Source organism: Onychostoma macrolepis, chromosome 22, assembly GCF_012432095.1.
Source record: "Onychostoma macrolepis isolate SWU-2019 chromosome 22, ASM1243209v1, whole genome shotgun sequence".
NCBI classification, from domain to species: Eukaryota; Metazoa; Chordata; class Actinopteri; order Cypriniformes; family Cyprinidae; genus Onychostoma; species Onychostoma macrolepis.
Genome location: NC_081176.1, coordinates 34745183 through 34773169, shown reverse-complemented (window position 1 = coordinate 34773169; position 27987 = coordinate 34745183). Strand labels below are relative to the sequence as shown.

The window sequence follows — 27987 nt, the reverse complement described above, 5'->3', positions numbered from 1 at the left end:
ATCTGGGGTAAATCGTGGTAATCCGCGTAAGGACCGTTTCTTCCACTGGATGGAGCCCGTCTGTTTTCATCTCGGGAGGACTGGAGGCGTGTCTTTACTGTAAGTATTAGTCAGGAAGCGTTTGTATCTAACTCATTTATTTGCTCAAAACCTAAACCTAAAGGTGTCAGTCGACTCTCTGTCCGCGGTGAGATCCGTCTGTTCATGCCCTGACAGCACTAGCAAGAGAGATCTGGATTATTACTTGCTATCAGGAGAAAGACTGCAATTTGAGAAATGTAACCTGTTCTGTGCATGTGCCAATATAACCTTTTACTCAAACATGTCGATACGCCAGTAATAAGCATGCTATTATTATTTCCATAGTGTTAATGTGATTGATATATTTACTGTAGGATTCATCGCAGTTTTTCTTTGTTCTGTCGCTTTTCTCCAAATGTTCAGAGTCGCTGGCATCATGACAGTGTTTGGAAACTGTACTGTGGTGTTAGATGTGAAGAACCTGCCTTTCAAAGAGAAGAATAAACTGAGATTAGCTCTTCTGGAGAATGGAGGAAACATCTCATATGTCATCAACAAAGAGGTTCACTTTATACTCTTTTCTGTGTTACCATGCAAAACCCTGTTGAAGAACATGTTTAAATGTTCTCATAATAATTTTTTTCTGGAACATTTTAGTATATATATATATTTTTTAATGTTACTACTTGGTTGTTTGATCATTAATCTTAATCATCTGAAGTTTGTTGTCCTTCTAATGTTTAAAGGACACTTCAAGAATGTCTTCATTCTCCCTAAAATATGAGAACATAGCAATTCTGTCAGCATCATAACATTTAACATTACTTTAATAATGATTCATCCTAACATTTATATAACCTTTTCATAACGTTGGTGAAACTCAGTGTTCATATGTGTCCACACTACAGTGTTCAAATAACACTAAAGCAGTGTTGGATTGAATTAAGTGATTAATTAAAGATGATTGAGCATTAGTGATGAACACCTGCTGTTAACAAGCACAATTACTGAAGGGAAGTGAAACAGAAACACAGTGCAACTGACTTCCAGTCTCAGCCCTGGATTAAACCAGCTGAAATAAAACACATTACATCACCAACTTCACTTATTACTAACCAGTCTGACTTTATTTCTGTCGTGTCTAAAAATGTTTTTGAGAACAGAGGTTTAGATGTTGAATGTACCATTCAAATTAGTTAATGCTTTAGTTGGGCTCTTGACCCTTGACTTTATAACATCAGTTTTTCTTTGGTTGTTGTGACTCTGTGTTTGAAAAAACACATTTGCTACAGCAATAAAAAGCCAAAGGAAACTGAGAGCAGGCGGCTTTGGCTAGTTGTTAATAATGAGGTAGTTGTCATGTAACGGGCTGATTCATTAATCTCATCCAGAGTCTAAATCTGTCGTAAAGTGTTGTGTAAAATGAATTTAATATTGTTGATAAAAGTAGTGTTTTAATCTGATAGTCTGATGGACTGTAAAGTTACTTTGCACACAAGACATTTTGAACATCTGTGTAATTGAGACGCAAACATTCATCAAGAATCAGCATGTGAATCTCAACGATGGTGACAATAAACATAAAGCTTCATGCTGCAGTGCATTCTGGGACAATGCACCGATCAAAACTCATCCATGGCTCCCAGAATGCATTGCAACATGAATAAATTATGCACCTGAATTTTTGCGTGAGTAATGCGTGAAGCTGGAGATGCTGTTTGTGGAGTTGTTTAAGTCTCCTCTGCTGAGATCTTCAGAGATTTAATGTGATTTATTTCAGTTGTTTTCATCTAAGGCTGTGATTATATGTCAGTTGTAGTTCTCCTACAATGCTGAGTAATTAATGAAAATGAAGTTAAAAGAATGTTTCAGGAACATCACACTAACCTTAAAAAAACGTTCCACTAACATTAAGAAAGCTGGACATATTGAACGTTCCCATAACCAGAACCATAACCAAAAATATGTTTTTAAAATGTTCTTAGAACTTAAAATTGTTAGCTGGGTTAAGCTGGTCCTTAGCTGGTCATGTGGTCCTAAGCAACTAGCTCCCGCTCAGGACCAGCTTAGGACCAGCTCAAACCAGCAGCCATGCTTCAAAACATATGCTGGTTTTCCAAGAGCAGCTGAGAGTTTGTTTATATGTAGATAAAGAGTTGAGTTTCAAACGACATTTACACGATTTAGACATTTGGTTTGTTGAACCCTCTGATACTGTTAACTTTAAGTAGTTAAATATAACGCAGCGACATTTATAATCCAATGACTAGAGGCAGATTAGTGCCATATTGAGGAAAGAAATAAAGAAAACCATGTGTAATATTGTGTTTTTTTGTTTTTGCACGATGGCTGAATTGTAGATTGTATCCTCCTCTGTATTTTAGTGTTTTGTATTTTCCGTTAATTTCCTATGCTAGGAGTACAAGTGTGACCATTCTTATACGACCGTTTAACATTCTCTAATCACGTCCACATTTTTTGTGCTAATTAACTAATGATAGGATAATTTTATGTTAGTTCTTACAACAAAACTGCACTTTATGCTTTATAATGCTTAAAGTAAAGTGTTCAGTGAGTCAGTGTCTCTTCTGCCCTCTGTTTATGTCCGGCAGTGCTCTTTTGTAGTCACCAGCAGTGTGAATGATCTGAGCAGTAACCGGCAGCGCAGCATCCAGAAGCTGCAGATCCCAGCGGTCGGGACGCAGTATGTGTGGAGCTGTCTGGACCAAGGGCGTCTCCTGCCTTTGACGGAGCATAGTCTGACCCCACAGCTGCCGTATCCCACCTCTGAAGTTCTCCCTCCTTCAGGTAGGAGTTTCTTGTACCTCATTTAAGGAGTTCTCAAACTTTCTTTGTTAGAGCAGATGTTTGTCTGAAGTGACTAAGCTTTACTTGCATCAGATGTGAATGCAGGTGGAGTGACGGAACAGATGGGAGTGTCACAGCCAGATTAGTTTTATTTGCTAACACTGGGTGTGTTTTTCTGTATTTGTGTATGCTTGTGCTTGCATTGCAGTATAGTTTTGTTGAGAAAGGTATTATATTTGGGTTATGAGAGTATTAAGTGAGATTAAACCATGTGTTTTCGTGGCACTGTTGACATGATGTTGTTTTTCACCATAAAGGGGTAAAAGTGTCGACACACATACTAGAAAAAGAGAAGTTCAAAGGTCACCCTGAAGTCACAAAGTCTGAAGCTGAGATTCTTGAGAAGGGTGGACCCCGTCCCGGCAGGTTCAGGTGCGCTCTTGTTTATTCAGCAGTGTTTCTACAGTTTCTTGTGCTGTTTAGATGTGCTCGTGGTTTACCTGACTATGTCTGTTCCTTCTCAGAGTTTACACAGAAGGTGACCATGACCTGCCTGATTTTCCTTCATATTTTCAAGTGGCCAAGTATTCAGTTTTTGAGAGGGTGAGAGACTTCATGCATCAATCACATTAACATTATTACTAGACATCAGGGGTAAAATAAAATGTGTCCCTGGACCATTGGTCTTAAGCAGCACAGGTATATTTGTAGCAGTAGCCAACAATACATTGTATGGGTCAAAATTATCCATTTTTCTTTTATGCCAAAAATCATTAGGATATTAAGTAAAGATCATGTTTCATGAAGATATTTTGTGTATTTCCTACCATAAATATATCAAAACTTCATTTTTGATTAGTAATTTACACAACTTTAAAAGCGATTTTCTCAATATTTTGATTTTTTTTGCACCCTCAGATTCCAGATTTTCAAATAGTTGTATCTCAGCCAGATATTGTCCGATCCTAACAAACCATTCACCAATGGAAAGATTATTTATTCCACTTTCAGATGATGTATTAATCTCAATTTAAAAAAATTGACCTTTATGACTGGTTTTGTGGTCCAGGGTCACAAACAAATAGTGACAAATGTATGATGACCCATTTAACACATTGTTGAGCTGATTCTAGTAGCGTCCAGCACTGTTTTCAAGTGTTTTTGTGTTTCAGGTCAAACCCAAGACCTTGTGTGTTGTGGAGCTGCAGAGTGCCAAAGGCCGAGCAGGCCAGCAGTATCGCGTCTTGTGTTCAGTCTTGCGTGAAGCTGAGGTTCGATCATCATGAATGTTGTTATAATAGATGGTGACGGAGCTGCTGGATTTGTCTTGTGGTGACGGTGATGGACTCTCTCTCTCTCGCTGTAGACCGCAGTGGTTCAGGACAAGCTTGTGTTCTGCGTGACGTCTGAAGACGCTGTGGAAGCGTATCTGCAGCTGATGAAGGAGACGGAGACTGAGGGATTCACGAAGACACACACACTTCCCCCTGAGGTTGAGCGCTTGGCATCCTACAGCCTGCAGCAGGTTAGATACACACAACACAAATCTGTTTTTATTCATTTGATATATACAGGGCCATCAACACCATACTCATTTAACTTGCGGTTATTAACGCTGTACAAATAGCCTATTGTGTTTTGGCTGAATGTGTTTATTATAAATGTTAGCCTACTCTTATTACTTATTTTAAATATTGGGGAAGTTGTTTTTGTAGTTTCTACATGTTTATAATTTTTTTGTTGTTGTTGTTAACCATATGGTAATGAGGACCATTGTTTTACTTGTGACCACCATCTTACTAATACAAGTCAGTTAAACTCTGGATTTTATGAACTATATTAAATTTCATTAGGGCAAAGGATAATTTAACAGAATAGCTTTAATAGCTTCTTTCTCTTTATATGTTTAGTTCTAATTCATTTTAATTGAAGTAAAATATTAATTCAATTAGAGCCTGATTAAAGATAAATAGTGACTTATATAAATTAGGTGTTAACTATTTACAAATGTTAAAGTTCTTAAAGGGATAGTACACCCAAAAATTAAAACGGTCATCATTTACTCGCCATCATGTCATTCCAAATTTCAAGAAAGTTCTGTACAGTATACAAACAATAAAAATCAAGGATAACCAAAGTGGTCTGATAACATTCTACAAATTACCTTCTTTTGTGTTCCACAGAAGAAAGTAAGTCATGCAGGTTTGGAACGAAAGATTTCTGCATTCTATATTTTAACCCCAGTCCAGCCCTGGATATATGTATAACACGTGTCTATGGGTGTGAAGTAATCGCTCACTCTTTTGATTGGCAGCTGCTGTTGGAGGAGAAGCTGAACTGCAGCACATTGTCTCAGGATGTCGGTGTCTTTGTGGAGCTGGTCTGGACCGAAGCTCTCGGTTCTCTTAATAGCATCCTGACAGTCCCTGTCTCCAGAATCAGCCTCAATGATGTGAGAATGAGCGCAGACCATCAGTAAAGAAGCTGACAGGAATCTAACGCTGTTTAACGCTGTGTGTATTGTCTCTGTGCTGCCGCAGGTGAGCAGGGTGGAGGGACTGTTACTGCAGGCACAGAAGACTGAGAAAGAGGATGAAGTCAAAGCCCTGCTGGAGGAGGTCAACACTCTTCTGCCCCTCAGAATGACCGACCCTCCTTCCAAACACAAGCTGGTGTCTCAGAAACTGGACCTTTGTCAGGTACATCACATGCATCAGCTTTAGGACCATTAAGATTTTATGATATTATTTTCATGATATTCATGAATTATTTTTCTTCACATTTTCATTACTGGATGGATTTACTTTTAGTTTTTTTTTTTTTTTTGTTGTAAATCTCATTCTTAAAAATGATTGGCAGTTATATAGATAGACCATTACAAACTAATAGATTTTTTAAATTGTAATACAATGCTTAGTTTAAATTAGTGCTGTCAAATGATTAATCGTGATTAATTGCATCCAAAATAATTATTGCGTGCCAATAATTGTGTCCAACGTGTATTTGAGAAAAACATTTATTTCATAATGAGATTTCCCCCCATTTGAAATTTTTATTGTCCAATGAAAGGTTAGATTTTTGTGAATATTTTAAATAAAAGATCAAAAGGATTAACAATACAGATTAATTTTCACAGCCTTCTTTGATCAAGGGTGCCAATAATTTTTGGCCATGACTGTATATATATATATATATATATATATATATAATTATATATAATTTACATTATATATTTAAGTTATATTATAAATACTCACACATACAGTATATATTTTGAAAACATTTATATGTATTTAAATGTATATATTTATATTATTTATATTACAGATAAATATGTTTAATATATACATATATTTTTCTTAAATATTAACGTATGTGTGTGTATTTATATATACATAATAAATATACACAGTACACACACATATTACGTGAACAAAAACTTTTATTTTGGATGCAATTAATCATGATTAATCGTTTGACAGCACTGGTTTAAATAAATGAAAGTCAAACAAATACTGAACTAAATTCCTTTACATTTGAGGATTGAATTTGGCTTTTTAATTCAACAGTGCAGATCTGTTCTGTTCACTCTTTTCACTCTTCTGTGGTCTCCAGCTGATCAGAGACATTGTAAATGTGAGCGAGGCCACTCTGGGAAGCCCCTCACCCTCGTCTCTGGGAAAATATCGAGCTCTGAGGTGCAGGATTGAGGTTGTTCCACCACAAAACCCTGAGTTTCATGTTGTCTCTCGACTGCTTCAAGACAGGTGAACATGGTTGTGCTGATTGTGGTCGGAGGTTAAAACATAAACATCTTTCAGAACATGTATTTAAATAATGGTGTTAATCTTATATGCACTACAGGCCTGTTCAGATTCAGCAGATACTGCGTGTCAGCAGAGGGGTGGAGCTTCAGTTGTTTATGGAGGATTTAGGCAACATTAAACCCCTCCTCCACTCCACGAGTCCCAGCAGTTTTGTTGGAATACTGTCACGGTGAGAGTTATTAATGCATCATTTGTTTTAATATTTCCTTCAAGTGAGTGCTGAATTATGACAACCCTGAGAGCAAGCAACCATTGAATCAATGTTAAAAATAGTTGATTTGTCAATGTTAATTGCATTGAATCAAAATCACTTTTGCACCCGCAATTAATGTTGAAAAAATGTTGATATTTCAACAAACCACCATTATTGTGATCAGTGTTTGCTTTAGTTGGGCTCTAGATTCTTGGTATTTTAACCTTAAGTTCTCATTTTTACTTATAACAGTGTGCTAAAATACATTTGTTGAGGCAATGAAAACTAAGATCCATTGGGATCAGGTGACTAATCATTGTGAGGTTATTTAAATAATTGATCATGAGTGTTGTTTTTTTATGTGTGACGTTACAGTATGAGATTAGAGCAGTGGTACGGCTATCGTACTTCTATGAATTAACAAAAAATAGAAATCATTAAGTTGCTGAATCAATTAGACATCAAGAATCAGTGTATGAATCTCAACAATGGAGACAATCAACAAAAGATAATTTTATGCTGAAATGCATGCTGGGTATCAACATAGTATAAGACTCATTTATGACTCCCAGCATGCATTGCACTTGATCTGTTTATCTGTATTAGTTTGATGATTGCCATTGTTGAGATTTCAACTTCAACGTTTTTTAATATTATTTTTAGGGCTGCAACTAACGATTATTTTAATAATCGATTAATCTGTCGATTATTTTTTCGATTAATCGATGAATCGGATTTTTTAAAAAAAGAAAAGCATTCATTTCCAACCCTTTATTCAAAAACAGAACTAAAATCTTTAGAAAGTGCACCAACATGTTGCTCCTTGAACATCCCTGAGCTGTTATAATAATAATAAAATAAAATAAAATAAAATGGACTAACACAAAAAACATACACATGTATGCTTTACATCTGCCAAATATATAGACTTTTTGGGGTGCAAAAATTAAATGATTTAACAACACTGCGTCGTTAGCGTTGGTATTGTATCAGACACTTGCACTTAACATTATATGAAAATCAAGCTCAAATGGAGTTAACAATGTTTTTGACCAGAGAATGACGGAGATGGAGTGTTTTGTCTGTCATTAGAACGGCTGTAACTGTTATCTGAAGCAGCAAGTGCATTATGCTTTCATCAACTTTTACAGGTTATATAACTTTGATTGTAGCTATATGGGCGCTTAGTTTTTCTTGTTGTTTAATACACTTGGCCAAAATCTCAAATTAAGCGCTTATGCACATAATGCACAGGATATTTAAAACGTATATAGACAGCAAATAACTAATTCTTCTCCACTCTTCAAACACACAAAAACATTATCCTTTACTGACATAGTGTTTGAGTAAAGAAAACGCTGTACTATTCAAACACCAATTATTTATTCACCCTTGCATTGCGAAAAAGCAGAGATCTCATCTTCTCCAGGCTGTGCGCGCGTCAATCTGAGCGGAGGCGGCGTGAAGTTACGAGGTCTCGCTGAGAGCTCGATGATCCAATGGCGTTACGAAGTTTTACTGACAAGTTATTTTAATGCTTATCATTGGTTTACTATTTTAAAACTCTCTGATTTAAAATAATAAAACGAATTATAAGCGACTCAAGTTTGGATAATTTTTCACAGCACCTGACTGGGCTAGGGTATGGCAACTGCCACACTCTGCCATACGCAAACGCCGCCCCTGCTCCCACACCTTGGATGACTTGGGTGCACGGATTTCTCTGCCTCCGCCATGTATCTTTCCTCTACCTCCGCTCGTTTTTTTTTTATGAGGCGCCAAACTCTGCTACCATCCGTGCGCGAGAGAGACCGAGTGTGTTCACTCCGCTCCACGCTCAACTAAAGTTTTTTTTTTTTTTAATAATCAAACGTCTCGCGTCGCGCGACACAACGAATCGATTATGAAATTCGTTGCCAACGCTTTTAGTAATCGATTTTTATCGATTTAATCGATTCGTTGTTGCAGCCCTAATTATTTTTCAACTTTATTGCAGCTTGTCACCCATCACAAAAAGTAATCTACTCCAACTTCATTTTAAAACATCTCTTTCTTTATTAACGCATAAATGTTTACATTGAAACACTGTTGTAAGCACTGAAAGAGAATTAGCTTAATGAAAACCAAGAGTCAAGAGCCCAACTAAAGCCAACACTGATCACAATAATGGTGGTTTGTTGAAATTTCAACATTAATTGCGGGTGCAATTAATTCAATGCCATTAACATTGACAAATCAACTATTTTTAACATTGATTCAATGGTTTTCACCTGCTCTCTTGCTATCTGGGAATCTTAATGTAACAATCAAGGAAATGAGGAATGCAGAAATACCATATAGACCAATCCTGAAATACAAAACAAAAAATCTAATATCTGACTGTACATTGAGTGAAGTTAACTTTTTGTATTGTCTGTTCAATAATTTACTCTTCTGCAATAGCCATGTCTTCATTTTTGAGCTTTTCTCAGAAAATGTTGATATGTGTATGATTAATTATCATTAATTTGATTGATCAGCTTATTATTTAATTAACTGAATATACATTTCTAAACATTGTTTGTAGAGGTCTGCTGCTGCCCAGGGTTGGAGTCGAACAGCATGGGATTGAGAGGACAGATATCGGGAATCTTGGAGGAGGAATCTACTTCAGTGACTCTCTGAAGTCAGTTGTCTTCAGAATTACTCAGTCGTCTCTTAATATAACAGATTTATTAATAATGTGAATCCACTCTCATGATGACAGCTGGAGATTATAGCTGGTCAGCAGGTTTCTTCTCTGTGTTAAAGGACTAGTGTGAAATACTCCAGGCCCAGTGAGACTGACGGCTCTCGGCTGCTGTTGGTGTGTGAAGTGGCGTTGGGTCGGTGTAAGGACCTGCTGAAGAAAGACACCACTTTGACTTGTGCTCCTGACGGCTACCACAGTGTTCATGGAGTCCAGCGCTCTCCCAGCAGACTCTCTGAATTTGAGGTGCTTTTCTTACTCTTTTTCTGTGTGCTTAAATATTCTGCTTGTGTTTTTGGGATCTGATGTGCATTTGTGTGTGTGTGTTTATCTTTGATAGGATGATGAGTTTGTGGTCTATAACACAGAGCAGATCAGATTGAAGTATGTGGTGCAGTACAGTCTGGAGGGAGACGAGTTAAAACAGTTCCAGCCTCAAATCAACACACAGCTCACGGACACAACACCTGACGTCTGTGAGTAAAGTTGAACAGGGCAATCTGAGAGAGACAAGATTGTACATGTGGAAGAATCGGTTTTAACTAGGACTGTCAAATCGATTAAGGCGAGACACTGCAGGTGAATGGGGTAAAAAAAAAAAACTAATAGTTATCAACTGACTTATCCAGCTGATTGATTACATTGATAATTGCAAAAAAAAATTGTATTACAAGTTTTCTAAAATGTTAGGTTTAAATATGCAAACGAGTCATTATTTATTGAAATATGTGCTAATTTGCATAAATTTCTAGTACAAAAGTCTAAACACTGGATGATGTCTCTTTTAAAACTCTTATAATTCAGAAAATGCTTAGAACGGACAGAAAATTTCACAATTTTTGCGGGGAATAAAACGTTGTATATAATCAAGCTAATTATATATCCCTCAAAATATATAAAATTACAAATCCCTCTGTAAAAACCGTCAGGATATAGACTATAGGAATAAAAATGTAAAGTTTGGTGTGTGTAAGTGCTACTGATTTATGGCTCAGTGTAGGAGAAAAAACTCATTTAGAGAAAACGGCCTTTAAAAATATGTATTGTAATTGAAATCTATTGATGAAAATAGATAAAGTGTTATAAAATAAACACTTAACAGTTTTTTCTTTCGACTAGTCTGAAAAAACACTTTATGAAAACTTGACAGGTGCATGAAAAAAACTGTTTTTGCCTACAGTGTCTCCCCTTAAAATTGTTTATCAAATTAATGACATTATGTTGGAGCCCATAACCTTGTGGGTGACCAAAGTTTGAGTCCCAAAATCCTCTCCTGATTTGAGCTCATGGTGGAGCGATAGGTTCCTCAGGGCTATCTGATGCTCTGTGAAGCTGAATGCTGTGATTTGTGTTGTTAAACTCATCAGTGGTTTTGTGTGAATGTGTTTGTTTAGTGTCCAGTGATGACAGTGAGGGTCTGGAGTCCGCTAAGAATCCTCTGGAGGAGATGAACGCAGGTTTGCTGGACAGCAGTGGTCAGAAACTTCCTCTACAGGCTGTCAATGTGAGGTGCAAGCTGATGGACCTGCTGTGTCAGGTGTGATACTACAGCGGTGGACCGCAGTTTGAAATGTACAGTTAGTCTCGAGAAATGAGCATGATGGATTCCAAAGTAAACTGGTACTAAACTAAAACTAAAACAAGGCAGTGATGGACACAATCAAAGAACAAAGACATCACAAGAAATAAAAAGCAACAGAATTAACAAAATGAAATGAACTAAACGAAACCCTGAACATGTAGACAGAACTCTGAAATATAATACCGCAACATTAATTTCTTCCCCACTTCCTCCAGGTCATCATTTTCCAGACCTACTCAAACCAGAGCGCTGTTCCCATTGAAGCGAAGTATGTGTTTCCACTGGAGGAGACGGCAGCGGTGTGTGGATTTGAGGCCTTTATCAATGGAAAACACGTCATTGGAAAGGTGCGAGTCATTCAGAATTTGTCAAATGCAAGTTTCTGCTTTTTCAACATCGTTCTCATCCGTTTATGTCAATGTTTTGTCCTGTAGGTAAAGGAAAAGGAGCAGGCTCGTAAGGAGTACAAGCAAGCCATAGAGAAAGGTCACGGAGCCTACCTGATGGACCAGGATGCACCTGTGAGTTACTGTAACTGATCTGGAGCTCGTGTGTGTGTGTGATAATGTATCAGAAGGTTTCTTTAAGGTCATGTGTTTATGTGAGGCAGGATGTATTTACGATCAGCGTGGGGAATCTTCCTCCTGGAGCCACAGTTTTGATCAAGGTGACGTTCATCACTGAGCTGGTGGTCAGGTCAGGCTCTATAGTCTTCTCTCTGTCTGGCAGCGTGGCGCCATGGCAACAGAGAGACGCTCTTAATCAGACAACTCAGGTACGACGCTCTTTTGTCACTGTATTTAAAATCCTGTTTGATTGTTAGTGTTTTGACTTACACCTGTGTTGCATTTCAGGCCACTGTTGAAAAGATTGGTGTGACGGAGCTTCAGTCAGAGGGGTGAGGATCTCAAACGCTGGAGAATTCACAGGGAAATTCACTCAAGATTCACTAAAAATGCACCTGCTAAAGAGTAACAATATAAAGGCTGATTATTTAATGTAGCAAACCACAAAACGTCATAAGGGTCAATTTTTTGAAAATTGAAATGTACAATTTATGTATATTTTGCCAATTTATGTGTATAGCCATACAATGTACTTTTGGCTATTCCTACAAATATACCTCAGCGACTTAAGAGGGTCACATATAACATGATTTAACACTTAACCTTTAGCCGTTATAACTTCACGCTTTATATGCAGTAGCACCTGGTCTAGTTTGGACAGTGGGTGGTTACGAGGTTGTTGCATTGTTCTGTTTAGTGCATGGTTTTGATCAAAATGTTCAGTATCTTCTCTTTGATGTGTTCCCTTTCTCTTTCTTCAGGGAGTTTTCTCTGTCTATGTCCATTGAAATGCCTTATGAGATCATCAACTTGAGCTCTTCACACCGCATCAAAACCAAGGTCATCAATTCACTTTGGTGCATTGTCTTACAAAAAACCATGAAGTAGCCTATATTAACAGTATGAGTGTGTTCTCTGTTCAGAGGACAGACTGTAAGGCAGTGATCAGCACGTTACCGGGACAGACTCTGGGATCTGAAGGGTTACAGGTGTCCTTCAGTCTTTCTAATATCCACATGCCCAGGATGTGGGTCGAGAACCATCCGGATAAAGATAGTCAGGTAAAGACATGATCACTCAAATCTGTTTTCCTGTCTGTGAGGGTTATTGCACTCAAAGGTTGACACTTTCCATCTTACGCTCTGTGACAAAAATGAACACTGATGTGGATCTGATCCCTGCAGGCCTGCATGCTGGTGTTTTATCCGGACTTTAAGTCAAGCGGGGTGTCCGGCTCTGGAGGTCCGTCTGGTGTGAGCGATGTGGTCATTCTTCTGGACTCCTCCAAGTCCATGCAGGGAGACACCATGCTGAACGCCCGCAGGATTGCCCTTCAAGTCCTCAAATCTCTGGACCGCTCACTGAAGATCAACATCATCTCTTTCAGCACTGGTACCAACTGTCTGATATTGTTTTATTGATCTGATCATCATGTGGAAATTTTCGTATCCTTCTTATTCTTGTGATTACAGTGAAAATGTGTTTCTGCAGATTACAAGGAAGCTTTTCCTGCACCAGTGCCTATAGATGAGGCATCTGAAGCAGCCAGAAAATTTATTATGGTGAGTAAAGTTTGCAAATGTTTAAAGATGGTTCTGAGTCTCTGTATCATTGCATTTCTCCTCTCTTCAGTCGTGTGGCGGCTCTGGTGGCAGCACTGATCTGTGGCGGCCTCTCCGGAGCCTGAGTCTGCTGCCTCCCGGCCGGGGTGCGAGGAACATGCTGCTGCTCTCTGATGGACATGTTCAGAACCAGCCTCTGACCCTACAGCTGGTCCGAGAAAACTCCCGCCACACGCGCCTCTTCACCTGCGGACTCAGGTCTGCCTTAAACAAATCTCTTTATGTGTCTCCTTCACTTACACTGAGTTTCTGAACGCACAGTTTGATTGTGTTTGTGTTTGTGTAGCTTGACAGCTAATCGTCATATGCTCAGAGCTTTGGCTCAGGCAGGCGGAGGAACATATGAATTTTTTGACACAAAGACGAAACACACTTGGACAGAGAAGGTGAATCACGCTCTTTATTATATTGTTTTTTTTAATGACTAAAAAGGAAATATTATCTTTGTAATATGAGCCAGTCTGAGGCGTGAGATGAGGAGATTTGTGGGTAATTTCAGGTGCGCGCTCAGGTTCAGCGTATGGAGTCTCCAGGCTGCAGATCCGTGGCAGTGAAGTGGCAGCAGTTTAATCCCAGAGCGCCGCCTCCTGTTCAAGCCCCGTCACAGCTTCACGCTCTCTTCAGTGACTGTCACACTCTCATATATGGACTTGTGCCACACTGCACTCAGGTAGACAGGCTTTACTTTAAAGCTGCATGGGTACTTATTATAGTTGTTATTAGGAATGGGTCATATATTGAATATTTACAATAAAAATTAGGCAACATCATGAATGTAGTGGTAATTTTACATGCCTTAGTTATTTTAAACTATACCAAAATAACTGACAACTATGACAGTAACAAAGGTTCAAGTGTCTAGTTTCAAACAATGCCAGATTTTTAAATACAGACCTTATGGTTCAAGAGCTACAGACATTTTTATTTGGTTATGTCGCTTTTCACAAAATGCTCAAAAATAGGGGCACAGGTTAAATCAAGGCTGTAAAATATTAAGATGCCCAGTTAGTTGTCTTTATTTATTGTTTTGAATTGTGTAATATTTACTCATTTAGGCCACACTGTTTGGCGATTTGAGTGGACAAGAGATCAAAACAATGGTGTCCACCACAGAACTACAAAAGACAAATGGAACTGTGAGTGAACATCTTAAGTACTTCATATAATCTGAGACCTCATCAGTTATTTATCACGCGTTTGAAGAGTTTATTGTGTGTGTGCTTATGTGTGTGTTTATGTGCAGTTCCTTCACAAATTAACAGCAAGAGCGATCATCAGAGACTATGAAGATGGCATTCTAGCTAACAGTGAGGCAGAACATGAGGTACAATATTTGGCTGCGTGATGATATTTTTATGTTACTGACAGATTTGCTAACAGAAAAACTTGACCTGCCATCTTTTATCTCTTAATCAGGGGAAGAAAGCAGAGCTGAAGTCCTACATCATTGAGCTCAGTAAAGAGTTCTCCATCTTGTCCCAGTTCACAAGCTTTGTCGCCATTGAAGAGAGGGTATGATTACTGCAAATTAAAGGATTGTCTGTTTATGTCACTGATGCTAAACATAATGAAAATGTAAAGATCCAGTTTCAGAATTAATGGCAAATCTGTATCGAGTAGCTTGCGATCCTCAGAAATACAACATTTGCAGCTCGGGTAGCGGTTGGATGGCTGACGCTGGCTCTTAATCGTATTAAATTAAAAATATTGTGTGGTAGCTAGGTAGTCATGCCATTATAATAAATAGTTCAGACATCAATTAATTGTTTAAAGGGGTCATATGTCGTTGCTAAAAAGAACATTATTTGGTGTATTTGGTGTAATGCAATGTGTTTATGCGGTTTAAGGTTCAAAAAACATTATTTTCCACATACTGTACATTATTGTTGCTCCTCTATGCCCCGCCTTTCTGAAACGCGTTGATTTTTACAAAGCTCATCGTTCTGAGAAGCGAGGCGTGCTCTGATTGGCCAGCTATCCAGTGCGTTGTGATTGGCCAGATACCTCAAGCGTGAGACGGAAATGTTACGCCCCTTACCGTATTGTGATGTCGCAACGACACAAAAACAGTAAAACCCATTATAAACGAGGCATTTTTTGCGTCCAGTAGGGACATGATTACTGATTCTAATAACTTGTACTGTCTTTTTACGCGTCACATTGCATCGAGCCGCGTAAACATTACCATGTCTGCATTTGTGATCGGAGAAACGACAAACAACAAGTACTACTCTACACTGCTCAAAACTCACGTTTGAATAGTCAGTGGCAAATTATTTAAATAAGAAACGTACTTACAGGCTGTGAGTCAGAAGCGCCAGACTGTACTTGCAAAGTTGGAATTGCCCCACTTTATAGAAACAGCCATTGAGCACAGCTAGCATTGTAGGCTACTCTTCCAGGATCAGGAAATAGTCCTCCGTAAAATGCGCTGCACACACTCTAATATTTGCATTGAACAGTGTTGTAAATACAATTTATCCACTGATTTCTAGTTGTGTCCTCTTTTGGAAGACCAAACAAAGTAATTTCACTTTCACAACGAAACACAGCGTCTCCAGGACATGGTGCCGGCGGCAGCAACAACACTACAGCGAGAATAATAGTTCTGCCTTCTTTCATTGCGTGTACATTTGGGCGGGTATGAAAATCTCCCCACATAGTGACGTAGACGTGTGGGGTGTGTTTGAATGAGCCGTTTTAGGAGGGCGTGGTCGAGTCTTAACTTTTATAAAGAATATCTCTTTGGTTTTGAGACTTTAGTCTTTGCAACTTCAGGGATCTTATCTATGCACAAACAGCTTGTAACACTCCAAAGACAAAGGAAAACTTGAAATTGCATCACCCTTTAACATTGATAATAAAGAAAAACACACAGGGAATCACTTTTTTCACAAAGGCAGAGTGGAAGTAATTCTAAGTAAAAGATGCCATGAATTATTTTTTTTATGCCATGAATTAATTTTTGTAAATAGAGGGTATGCATTGACGTCACTTTCCCACAGGAAAACGCCCCCTCAGCTGGACTGAGTGGCAAAAAGAGCCTGCTGCATGACTGGATTTAACAGGGAAGCTTCGAAAACAGGAGTAAAACCATAATCAGTTTAAACTGAGGTTGTCGGACTCAATATAGTGTTCCTTACAACTTACAAGATCCAGTGCTCCACAGATATTGATATGCAGCCAGGAATCACATTTCCTGACATTTATATGTGCCTGATTTCGACGCCGGGGAAATACATAAAGCGAATTTGCCTGTGAACGCATTTTGTAAATACAAAATAGGTTGGTCTAAATTAGGGTGATCACTTATATATATATATATATATATATATACAGTATATATCGTCCAGCCCAAAAACTTATATAGTTTTTATCAGTGTTTATTTAAAAACATCCAGTTATGCAGAATATAAGATGGTAAAAATTTAATTGATGAGTAGTCAATACGATATATAACAATGCAATATATAGGGTATGATTTTACCGCAAAATTAAACATATTAACATAAAATGATCCGTGTTTCGCTGTCTGGAGTCTAATTGTTTCTTTGAATTGCAGCGATCCATTTGCTTCTCTTTTCTGTATCTTTCGGCAGTCTATAAAAATACACCTCTGATTTCTTGCCAAATCTATTCGCACAGTCAATCCCAAGCTCTTTCTTGTTTTAGATGTTTTCTGACACAACATTCGCGCTGAAAACCAGTGCAGCCATTCAGTCTTTTTGCCAGTCAGTGGGCGAACCGCAGTCACTCCAGCTGACCGTGACGTCTCGTGCATAAATTGAGCTTACCAACTAATGCCCTTATGTGCTCTTTGCAGGAGCAGAATGAGCTTGACCCTGGATTCACAGATATTCCTGAAATCATATCAGAGGAGGATGTGGATATTTTGCCATATATGGGCTGGACTGAGGAGAAGCTGAAGTCTGCGCATATTATTGGTGCTGAAGATGACGATGTATCGGTAACAACAACAGGGTCTATTACAGCTGTTATGTAATGTAGTAATAAAAGTCGACATTCAGTATTCAGCTCTTCACAGGGTTCCTACACGGTTTGGAAAAGTATGGAATTTGATTTAATTTCCAGGTTTGGAAAAGTATGGAAAAAAGAAAGCAGAGTATGGAAAAATATTTGCATTTCCAGACTTTTGCCCCTATTTAGTTTTTTTATGATAGAAAATTAAGCATTTAATGAAAATACGTTTATCATACAAAAAGTGTTTTCATGGCAGCTGTTTAGTGATTCTTTAGTGATTGTCAAACACGACTGGTGCACTTGGTGCAAGGTGCACTTTTTCATTTTGGGTTTCTTCTCACGATATTCTTAGTACCATATGACATAGCCTCAAGGACCTTTGCAAAAAATAAAAATATACAGACTTTTGTGTGCGCACAAGAAGCCATTAAACTTAGCATATAGGACAATGCACGCTGAGCCACCAATTGTGCCATCAGCCCATTCACAGTGTGGTTTCTGCCGCCACAGAGTATGCGTTAAAGAGACCTAAGGCCTTGAAATATGACATTCTGCCCTAAGCCACATTTTGAACACTGTTTTACAATACCAGTCTTTTTCTTATAGACCCTTGAACTTGGCAAATACGACATTGCACACAGCCATATTATGCTATCAGCCCATTTCGTGTCATGGTTTTTCTGCCGCCACAAAGGCTAAATTGGACATTAGGCCTTGATATTAGAGGTACTACCATAAGGAAAGCCACACTTTTTGAAATTGGTTCTGTATGAACCATTTGTGACCCTGGAGCACAAAACCAGTCTTAAGTCGCTGGGATATATTTGTAGCAATGGCCAAAAATACATTGTTTGGGTCAAAATTATTGATTTATATTTATGCCAAAAATCATTAGGACATTAAGTAAAGATCATGTTCCATGAAGATATTTTGTAAATTTCCTACCATAAATATATCAAAATTTAATTTTTGATTAGTAATATGCATTGCTAAGAACATCATTTGGACAACTTTCAAGGCGATTTTCTCAATATTTAGATTTTTTTTTTTCACCCTCAGATTCCAGATTTACAAATAGTTGCACCTCAACCAAATATTGTCCGATCCTAACAAACCATACATCAATGGAATGATTATTTATTCAGCTTTCAGTTGATTTATAAATCTTTTGAAAAATGTACCGTTTTGACTGGTCTTGTGGTCAAGGGTCACATTTATGTTAAAAACGGGCTGAAAATCTTTGGTTTGGAAATTTGAGTCTGGAAAAGTATGGAATTTTAAAATGGAAAATGTGTATGAACTCTGTTTTCAGTATTCACAACAATGATTTTGTTTTTTGTTTTGTATTTTATTCAGATGGAATCAGAGGAGTCTGCAGACTCTGCACCTGAAGAACTCCTGTGTTCCACTCCTCCTTCTTTTCGTGCCTTCATGAGAGACAGGCTTCCCATTCCAGGTGCCTCCCAGATTAATGCCTCAATGCCTCGTCTCCTTGACCTTCCCTCGAACTTTGAGGCAGAGGAATCTCACCTCTTAGATTACGGCATGTTTCCCGTAGGTGCCTCAGTGGATGATCTTCATCGCATTCGTGATCTCCGTCAAGACTTAATGCATCGCAGTCCTCCTGCCACCCAGCTTTCCTCTGCCACAGAGTTTGCCTCCAAGCTTTACACCTCTACTCCTCCTGTCTGTGCAGATCCTCCTCGTCTGGCACCACAGCAATGCATGTCCGTGACTCCCAGCCCTGTTTCTCCTGTAGCTGTTCATGAAAGTGTGGGTGCATCTGTTTTTGGGAGGAGCAGGGCTGCTGCCCCCATTGTCTTTGATCAACCTGCCGTGTCTGCACCACCCGCTCTCCCTGTATCTGGTGGCTTTGGTGGTTTCCTTCGAAGTACGAATGACTCTTTGGCTTTTGGTTCCTCAGCTACTGGACTCTTTGGAGCATCTCTGCAACCGCAACAACAACTACGACAGAGAAAAGCCACTCTGACTTCTGGAGCTGGTAAGATGACTTAAGCCCTATTCGGACGGGATTAGTTTTACCAGGGTAGATGGAGTAATGTAATTTTGACCTCAGGACGTCTGTAATATTAATGGCCAATTCACACGGGATAAGAAATCTCTGTAAAACTACCAGAAGTGGGAGGGGTAACTCGATTTGCGCTCTGCCGTCACCTGTTTGTCGTCATGTACGTTGCTTCCTGATATCCTCGCTCGACCGGACCTAACTGTTTATATCCAATCAAAATGTAATAGTTTAATTAATAAATCGTTCGACCACACCTGTGATATATGTATGTGTATATATATATATATATATATACAGGGTTTGAAATTAACACCCGCCAACCTGCCAAATGCGGGTAAAAATCAACTGTGGCAGGTAACGCTGTCAAATCACTAGCCAATTTGGCAGGTTACTTTCGTAAGTTATGTTCACTCATTAATTTCTTGGAAGTTCATGCAAGCCAAATCTGCGCAGGTTTAATGCAAATGCAAATGCTCCGCAGCAGACTTCTACCCGACAGTCAAAGCGGCATAACGTCTCAAAAGTCACAGTCTCAGGAAGACTGTGAGGGTTTAGGGTTCCATTTGGGTCAGGGCTTTAGAGTGCGTTCTTTCACCTTAAAAAGGGTGCTCGCGTGCACCCCATTAGTGGCTGCTATGCGCCCTCAATACGCACTTTTGCCGAGCCCGCACCAGGGCAAGCTCCGCAGCAGACTTCTACCCGACAGTCAAAGCGGCATTACGTCACGAAAATGCGGACTCAGAAAGACTGTGAGGGTTTAGGGTGCCATTTGGGTCAGGGCTTTAGAGTGCGTTCTTTCACTGCATGATTCAGTCTATTAATATGCATTAAGAATGATCACATAATTCAAGATAAGGGGGCAGAAAATGTATATATTTATATCAATTCATATAGTTAATAAATATCACACGAAGAGTGCCGTTTTTTCTTTAAAAATCAGCATGCTAGTTTCCTTAATATACACTGAACAAAATTATAAACGCAACACTTTTGTTTTGGCCCCCATTTTTCATGAGCTGAATTCAAAAATCTAAGACTTTTTCTATGGACACAAAAGGCCTATTTCTCTCAAATATTGTTCACAAATCTGTCTAAATCTGTCTTAGTGAGCACTTCTCCTTTGCCGAGATACTCCATCCACCTCACAGGTGTGGCATATCAAGATGCTGATTAGACAGCATGATTATTGCACAGGTGTGCCTTAGGCTGGCCACAATAAAAGGCCACTCTAAAATGTGCAGTTTTATCACACAGCACAATGCCACAGATGTCGCAAGTTTTGAGGGAGCGTGCAATTGGCATGCTGACTGCAGGAATGTCCACCAGAGCTGTTGCCCGTGAATTGAATGTTCATTTCTCTACCATAAGCTGTCTCCAAAGACGTTTCAGAGAATTTGGCAGTACATCCAACCGGCCTCACGACCGCAGACTACGTGTAACCACACCAGCCCAGGACCTCCACATCCAGCATCTTCACCTCCAAGATCGTCTTAGACCAGCCACCCGGACAGCTGCCACAACAATTGGTTTTCATAACCAAAGAATTTCTGCACAAACTGTCAGAAACCGTCTCAGGGAAGCTCATCTGCATGCTTGTCGTCCTCATCGGCGTCTCGACCTGACTGCAGTTCGCCCCCCCCCCCAATACTGCACATTTTAGAGTGGCCTTCTATTGTGGTCAGCCTAAGGCACACCTGTGCAATAATAAAGGAGAAGTGCTCACTAACACAGATTTAGACAGATTTGTGAACAATATTTGAGAGAAATAGGCCTTTTGTGTGCATAGAAAAAGTCTTAGATCTTTGAGTTCAGCTCATGAAAAATGGGGGCAAAAACAAAAGTGTTGCATTTATAATTTTGTTCAGTGTGTAATAAAATTATTGATTACAAATACAAAACATTACAAAACCTCTTTCTATTAAATCTATTTGGAATAGGGAATTATCTGACCTTAATTTATCTGTCGACTGGGAGAGAGTGTGGTCTAACCTCAGCTTAACATTTAAAAACCTGGCTCATTGTCTTATTCACTTCAAAGTCATTCATAAAGCATACATAACTCCCTAAAAAAGATTCAAAATGAAACTACAACCAAATTTTAACTTCTATATATGTAATACTGCATCATCAGGTACTTTTCTTCATATGTTTTGGGAGTGTCCTATCGTCATTAATCTATGGACACATGTAAACCTGGTTTTATCCTCCTTACTACAAATTGATTGCTTTGCTAACCCAAGTTTGTGTCTTCTTAATGACGATTCAGGTCTCTGTTTAAGCTTAATATAAAAGAGAATGTTGTTTGCTGGTTTTACGGCTGCGAAGAAGACAATAATACAGAACTGGTTTACACCGCACATGTGTGGAAAAACATATTGGATCCATAGCCTCCTGAAAATAGTGACTTGTGAATGTCCAACAGTGCGAATTAATGGGGCCAAGCCTTCTAGTTTTCTATGAAAACAGCGGCTCTGACAGAAAGGCTGCGTGTGCCGCTGACAGAGACGTGCTGTTTTCCTTAACGCATAACTTACATTTCACAGGTATATTTTCCATCTGTAAATGTTAGAAAGCCATGGAAATATTTCCATTTTGCAGTCAGAAATGCGTGAGCTTTTGCTTTGCGATTTAGAACGAGCGCCGCCACGCACATGCGCCAAACAGACGGAGCACAATGAAATAGGAGCGCAATAACTCTTGACTAAAATTTACATTTTGCTTAAATATTTGTAGTTGGAAAATAAATGTGACGCATGTAGAATTTTAAACTGACAAGTAAGTGTATTTGTATGATAGCACTAACTGTAAAGTGTAATGGGGTAATCAAAATAGCGTTTTTACTCAATTAGTCTGTGCTTTTTTATTATTTTCAATTTTAGTTTAGTAAAGCATTATTTTTGTTTTTTGATTGCAATGTTACAATCTTAGAATGTAATGTGATTTGAACACTTTTTGCACATAATATATGCCTTCATGCTTACATTCACTTTATTTGTTTAATCTAAATACAAAATACCGAGATATATACCGTATACCGCACATCAGCCAAAAAATACAGAGATATGAATATTTTCTCATATCGCCCAGTCCTAATATATATATACATACATACATACATACATACACACACGTTCAAACAGGTCGGGTCAAACGATTTATTAAATTAAATTATGTTGGTAATAGGCAAAATAAGTTTTGTGACTTTCAACCTTCGTTTTGATCTGAATTGTGTGTGGCAAACTACTTTTACACAGAAAATGGCGGAATATTTACGTACATATTTACAGCTGGTCTATTCGGATGGGATTAGCATTACCTGAGGTAATTTCTCTGGACCTTTTTACAGAAGGTAAAAGTCGCTGTAATCTTTACTGACATTGTCCATAATGATTACTGAGATGGTGCATTCGGACAGGACTGAAATCACTGAGAAGCTCTGGTAATAATTACTTTTACCCCACCTCTCCATGTAAAACTAATCCTGTCCGAATAGGGCTTTACATTGATGAGGTTTCATCTGTGATCAATGTTGAGATGAAGTAAAAGCAGCTTTCTGTTCTATGTCTCATTTTTCTCCTCTTTCTATCCTTTCTCTGATGAAGCTACACACAGTGCCGCTTCCTCCCCGGCTCCGCCTCTTCCTGCTCCTTCTGTTCTCTTTGGTCAACCTACAGTTCCTGAGTTTGCTGTTGGCATGTCAAACGCCTTTGCATTTGGTGGCACTTCTGGTGTCCTGCAAAAGGCAGCTGAGCCTGAACAGTCTTCTGGTTTCTCAGCTTTTAGCTTTGGAGCACCTCAGCAACAACAAAGACACCCTGTGTCTTCTGCACCTGGTAAGTTGACTCACATTGAGTTTCTATGTCTGATCAGTTGTCAGATGGTTTAAAAAACATTTGTAAAACATATGTCTCACTTCTTATTGTGCTGGAACCGAACCCTGCAAACAAAGCCTGCACTTTACGGGCTGCCAGCGCAGGGCCCCTGAGAGTTTGCTCATTGGCAAAACGTTGGCCCCTTAGCACTGGCCCTGCACCGGCAGCACCTCACAACTTTTATTATAACAAATATGCTTCATAAACACACAGTTACAGCAGACAGAGAAACATTAGAGTTAAGAAGTCAAGGGTCAAGAGCCCAACTAAAGCAAGCGCTTACCTCCATAATGGTGACTTCAAACTTTATTATTTTCAATAAAATAGTGCTTAATCTTCCTGGAGGCTAAGTGAGGGCTGCCGGTGCAGGGCCAGTGTTAAGGGGCCAATGTTTTGCCAATGAGCAAATTCTCAGGGGCCCTGCGCTGGCAGCCCTAAGTGGACCCGTAAAGGGCTAGTGCAGGCTTGTTTACAGGGAAGTTTGCTCCAAGCTTTACATCTCTACTCCTCCTGTCTGTGCAGATCCTCCTCATCTGGCACCACAGCAATTCATGTCTGTGACTCCCAGCCCTGTTCCTCCTCCAGCTGGTTATGGCAGTGTGGGTGCATCTGTTTTTGGGAGGAGCAGGGCTGCTGCCCCCATTGTCTTTGATCAACCTGCTGTGTCTGCACCACCCGCTCTCCCTGTATCTTATGGCATTGGTGGTTTCCTTCGAAGTACGAATGACTCTTTGGGTTTTGGTTCCTCAGCTACTGGACTCTTTGGAGCATCTCTGCAACCGCAACAACAACTACGACAGAGAAAAGCCACTCTGACTTCTGGAGCTGGTAAGATGACTTAAGCCCTATTCGGACGGGATTAGTTTTACCAGGGTAGATGGAGTAATGTAATTTTGACCTCAGGACGTCTGTAATATTAATGGCCAATTCACACGGGATAAGAAATCTCTGTAAAACTACCAGAAGTGGGAGGGGTAACTCGATTTGCGCTCTGCCGTCACCTGTTTGTCGTCATGTACGTTGTTTCCTGATATCCTCGCTTGACCGGACCTAACTGTTTATATCCAATCAAAATGTAATAGTTTAATTAATAAATCGTTCGACCGCACCTGTGATATATGTATGTGTGTATATATATATATATACAGGGTTTGAAATTAACACCCGCCAACCTGCCAAATGCGGGTAAAAATCAACTGTGGCAGGTAACGCTGTCAAATCACTAGCCAATTTGGCAGGTTACTTTCGTAAGTTATGTTCACTCATTCATTTCTTGGGGAAGTTCATGCAAGCCAAATCTGCGCAGGTTTAATGCAAATACTCGTGAGACATCATGACATTTTTGAGCATATTGCAAAAACCAAACCAAACACACCTACAGAGGCACAAACACACAACGTGATGAAGTCTGGTTAGACCAACTTGGCGCAAGTGCGCATTTAGGCCCTGTCCCCTGGCACACTTCATGTGCACTTTCGGTCTTACGGATTTGCAATGGCCGCCGCGTGTCCGTGAAACACATGTGAATGAAATTAAATTATATTCCAGTTTTAAATGTGCTTCTGATCACAGATAGCCTGGGATTACACAAGATTTGTATTTTAAAGAAAACCAGTTTGAAGGGAGCATAATTTGCTTTTTGGGTTAAAATAATTTCTTAATATGAAATTCGAATGGCATGACAACTAGAGATTAGACTGTACAGAGATTGAAATCTACACGCTAATACACACTATACTTATAGTCACGCAATGCTGATGTTGTTTGCATTAATAATTTGAGAAACAAGTATAACAATAATAATAATTTGCATGGTTTGATGTGATATGAGCTAACCAATCCTTAGATTAAATCACCATTGGTAGCACGATTTATTGTAATGCTTTTTTCCTCAGTTGGTCAGAACAAACGTGGCAGACTTGACTTTTTTTTACTTTTGACGTGACATACAGCCAAGTATGGTGACCCATACTCGGAATTCGTGCTCTGCATTTAACCCATCCAAAGTGCACACACACAGCAATGAACACACACACACACATACACACACGGAGCAGTGGGCAGCCATTTATGCTGCGGCGCCCGGGGAGCAGTTGGGAGTTCGGTGCTTTGCTCAAGGGCACCTCAGTCGTGGTACTGAAGGTGAAGAGAGTGCTGTACATTCACTCCCCCCACCTACAAACCCTGCCGGCCCGAGACTCGAACCCTCGAGACCTCTTTCTATCCTTTCTCTGATGAAGCTACACACAGTGCCGCTTCCTCCCCGGCTCCGCCTCTTCCTGCTCCTTCTGTTCTCTTTGGTCAACCTACAGTTCCTGAGTTTGCTGTTGGCATGTCAAACGCCGTTGCATTTGGTGGCACTTCTGGTGTCCTGCAAAAGGCAGCTGAGCCTGAACAGTCCTTTTGTTTCTCAGTTTTTAGCTTTGGAGCACCTCAGCAACAACAAAGACACCCTGTGTTTTCTGCATCTGGTAAGTTGACTCACATTGAGTTTCTATATCTGATCAATGTTCAGATGGTTTAAAAACATTTGTGAAACGTTTGTCTCATTTCTTATTATGCTGGAACCAAAGGCTGTCCTATGAGTAGATGGAACATGGGTCTGACGCTTCCAGGAAAACCAATGAGCAGACCAGACACAGTGGCCTGGAATGAGCTGTTTGAGCTTCAGCATGAGGTGTTTACACATGATTTAATTCACTAGATTATATACAGTATGCAAATGTGTGAGGGAATATGAACATATGCGATGTGTTTGGATATAGGATGGATACTGGGAGTGCACTGACAGGCTGAGCAGCTTCCTTAACCTGGACGTTGACTTTTTTGCAAATGTCTTCCTTAAGGAGAAAGGCATCCGTTCCTTTGGTAAGAAGATTTTTTTAAATGCCTGTTGCTGGTCTTGTCCATATTGCAGCTTATTCTCAGCAAGAACTGCCCATTTAGACAGTTGTTCATATGTGCCATTTAGGTGCCATATGTACCTTGTGTGTTTCCAGACAGACTGAGAAAAAACCTGTGTGTCTTTACTGTGTAACACCGGCCAATCATAGTAGAGCTTGCAAGAATGAGAAAGTGCTTTCAGGCTAAATCTGAATATGGTTTAAAATAATCTTTATTTTTCAGACACAGTCAGAATCAGTTAATCAGTCGCATGTTTTGTGTGTTAGGTGTGAAGGCTCATGCTGAAATTCTGCGGCTGGTGGCGACTCTGCTGGTGCTGCAGCTGATCCGGGTGAAGAAGCTGGACGAGGGACGGCTGCTCGAGTCTCTCCTCCGACTAAAAGAGTCCCAGGAGCCCAGGTACCAGCACACGTCCTCATGCGGTGTAGTGATGGACTCTTGTGCTTTTAGATCCATAATCTTCTGTGCTCTTCTCCATTCAGACCGATGTACTGGGAGGCAGTGAAGAGGGCCGTGGCCTGGGCCTGCCGGACAGACAGACAGTATCCGTGTGTGTGCAGCAGGCTGGAGATCGGCCGGGATTGGGAATCATCTACACGTCAACTACTGGGCTGTGATTCTCCACACCCATATTCCCCTCTCAAACCTGTTCTGGAGAGACGTATGGATGTATCAGTCATGTAGAAACTGGAGTCGCAGCTTGCTTGCTTAATATGTTAAAAAATATCTTTATTAGTCTTGTAGAGCTTTAAAGTGCCCTCAAAACTGTATTAAAATGTCAGAATTTTAATACATTAGAAAGGAAATATTAAAACAAGTGCTCTTTTCTTGATAGCTTTCCCCCCAAAACTAGACATTTGTTCAATCACTTGTAATCAAATGTATGAACTCATTTCTTCTCAAGTTCACACAGATGTCCTAGCAGAGCAACAAACAGCTGTAGTTCATCACATTAACTATGATTATGATGCAGTGCAATGATGGCTGAAACTTGAAGCTTTAGTGCACATTCAGCAGCAAGGAAATGTCCTTTTTAACTTCAGAAATCACCGTTAAGAGCTGATTAAATTACAAAGATATGCATTAAAAGTCCTGCCCGTAAACTCTCTCTCGTCACATTATTATCTGGGGGGAGGTGCTTAATAAATTAGTAAAACTTTTAATTAAATAATTAAAAACACAAAATATGACAAATAAATACAAAAACAAATTAGAAAATGAATTACAATATAGTCTGTTACATTGCAGAATGTTGTTTTAGCATTTAAAACATAAAATTATATTGTGAAATGTTTTCTTGCAAGTGTGCATGTGCTGTCTTTTTTTTTAAATAAATGAAATGAATTAAAATAAGATAAATATATTGTTCCAGTGAACAATAGCATCTCAAGGACAAACACAGTCAGTCTTTTGTTCTGTGTAATCATACACACACACACTGGTGCTTCAAACTAGATATGTTGATACACTTTCTTTGGAAAAACAAATCTTAAATCATGGGATGATTATTAGAAGAATCAATATATCTGTTCTGTGTCCCATAAATTAATGTAGCAACAGCCACACGTGAACGCAATATTTAATAACACAGCTTGTGTCACAAACATCACATATTTACATAACGCTGATAACATTGTTTCAATTTAAGATTAAATTAAAATAAAAAGTAAAATAACGCGTGATTTTTTTATTTTATTTTTTTACTTTTCATTTACTGATACCCGGAACAACTTGTAAATGAAAATGAAATCAGAATAAACTCAAGTTAGTAATGCAGTGTCAAACTGTCATTGTTATTACAGTGTGAATTACAGTGATATCTCTGCATTCTTACCAATCCTTAAAAGATGGAAA

At 39.2% G+C, this 27987-nt stretch overlaps 1 protein-coding gene across 5 annotated transcripts; it reads left to right on the top strand.

Annotated features, from left to right (window-relative positions):
- Nucleotides 1-68: 68 nt before the first annotated feature.
- On the top strand, nt 69-27904 carry LOC131530778 (protein mono-ADP-ribosyltransferase PARP4-like). 5 transcript variants are annotated; one of them, XM_058761223.1, is made up of 39 exons: nt 119-278; nt 445-583; nt 2634-2829; nt 3147-3261; nt 3354-3432; nt 4002-4100; nt 4196-4354; nt 5144-5281; nt 5370-5528; nt 6445-6596; nt 6694-6825; nt 9416-9514; nt 9640-9823; nt 9918-10053; nt 10972-11114; nt 11375-11506; nt 11594-11680; nt 11770-11934; nt 12014-12057; nt 12487-12565; nt 12649-12786; nt 12910-13117; nt 13217-13287; nt 13358-13545; nt 13634-13733; nt 13847-14017; nt 14403-14483; nt 14591-14671; nt 14764-14859; nt 17171-17314; nt 18685-18784; nt 18887-19330; nt 22960-23190; nt 23752-24057; nt 25644-25700; nt 25803-25906; nt 25995-26097; nt 26400-26532; nt 26616-27904. In XM_058761223.1, exons 2-39 carry the CDS (start codon nt 458-460, stop codon nt 26815-26817), a joined length of 5382 nt encoding a protein of 1793 aa, XP_058617206.1. In that variant the 5' UTR covers nt 119-278; nt 445-457; the 3' UTR covers nt 26818-27904. The 5 variants fall into 5 exon arrangements, with proteins under 5 accessions (XP_058617204.1, XP_058617205.1, XP_058617207.1 ...); XM_058761221.1 differs by lacking the exon at nt 119-278 and adding an exon at nt 69-99 and having other exon boundaries at nt 18685-19330; XM_058761222.1 differs by having other exon boundaries at nt 117-187; nt 18685-19330.
- The last annotated feature ends 83 nt before the right edge of the window (nt 27905-27987 follow it).

Coding starts and splice junctions, on each gene's coding strand:
- LOC131530778 (XM_058761221.1), top strand. CDS start 458: ATGACAGTGTTTGGAAACTGTACTGTGGTGTTAGATGTGAAGAACCTG. Junction 11,935..12,013: donor CTCTTAATCAGACAACTCAG/GTACGACGCTCT, acceptor GTTGCATTTCAG/GCCACTGTTGAAAAGATTGG. Junction 14,018..14,402: donor TTGTGCCACACTGCACTCAG/GTAGACAGGCTT, acceptor TTACTCATTTAG/GCCACACTGTTTGGCGATTT.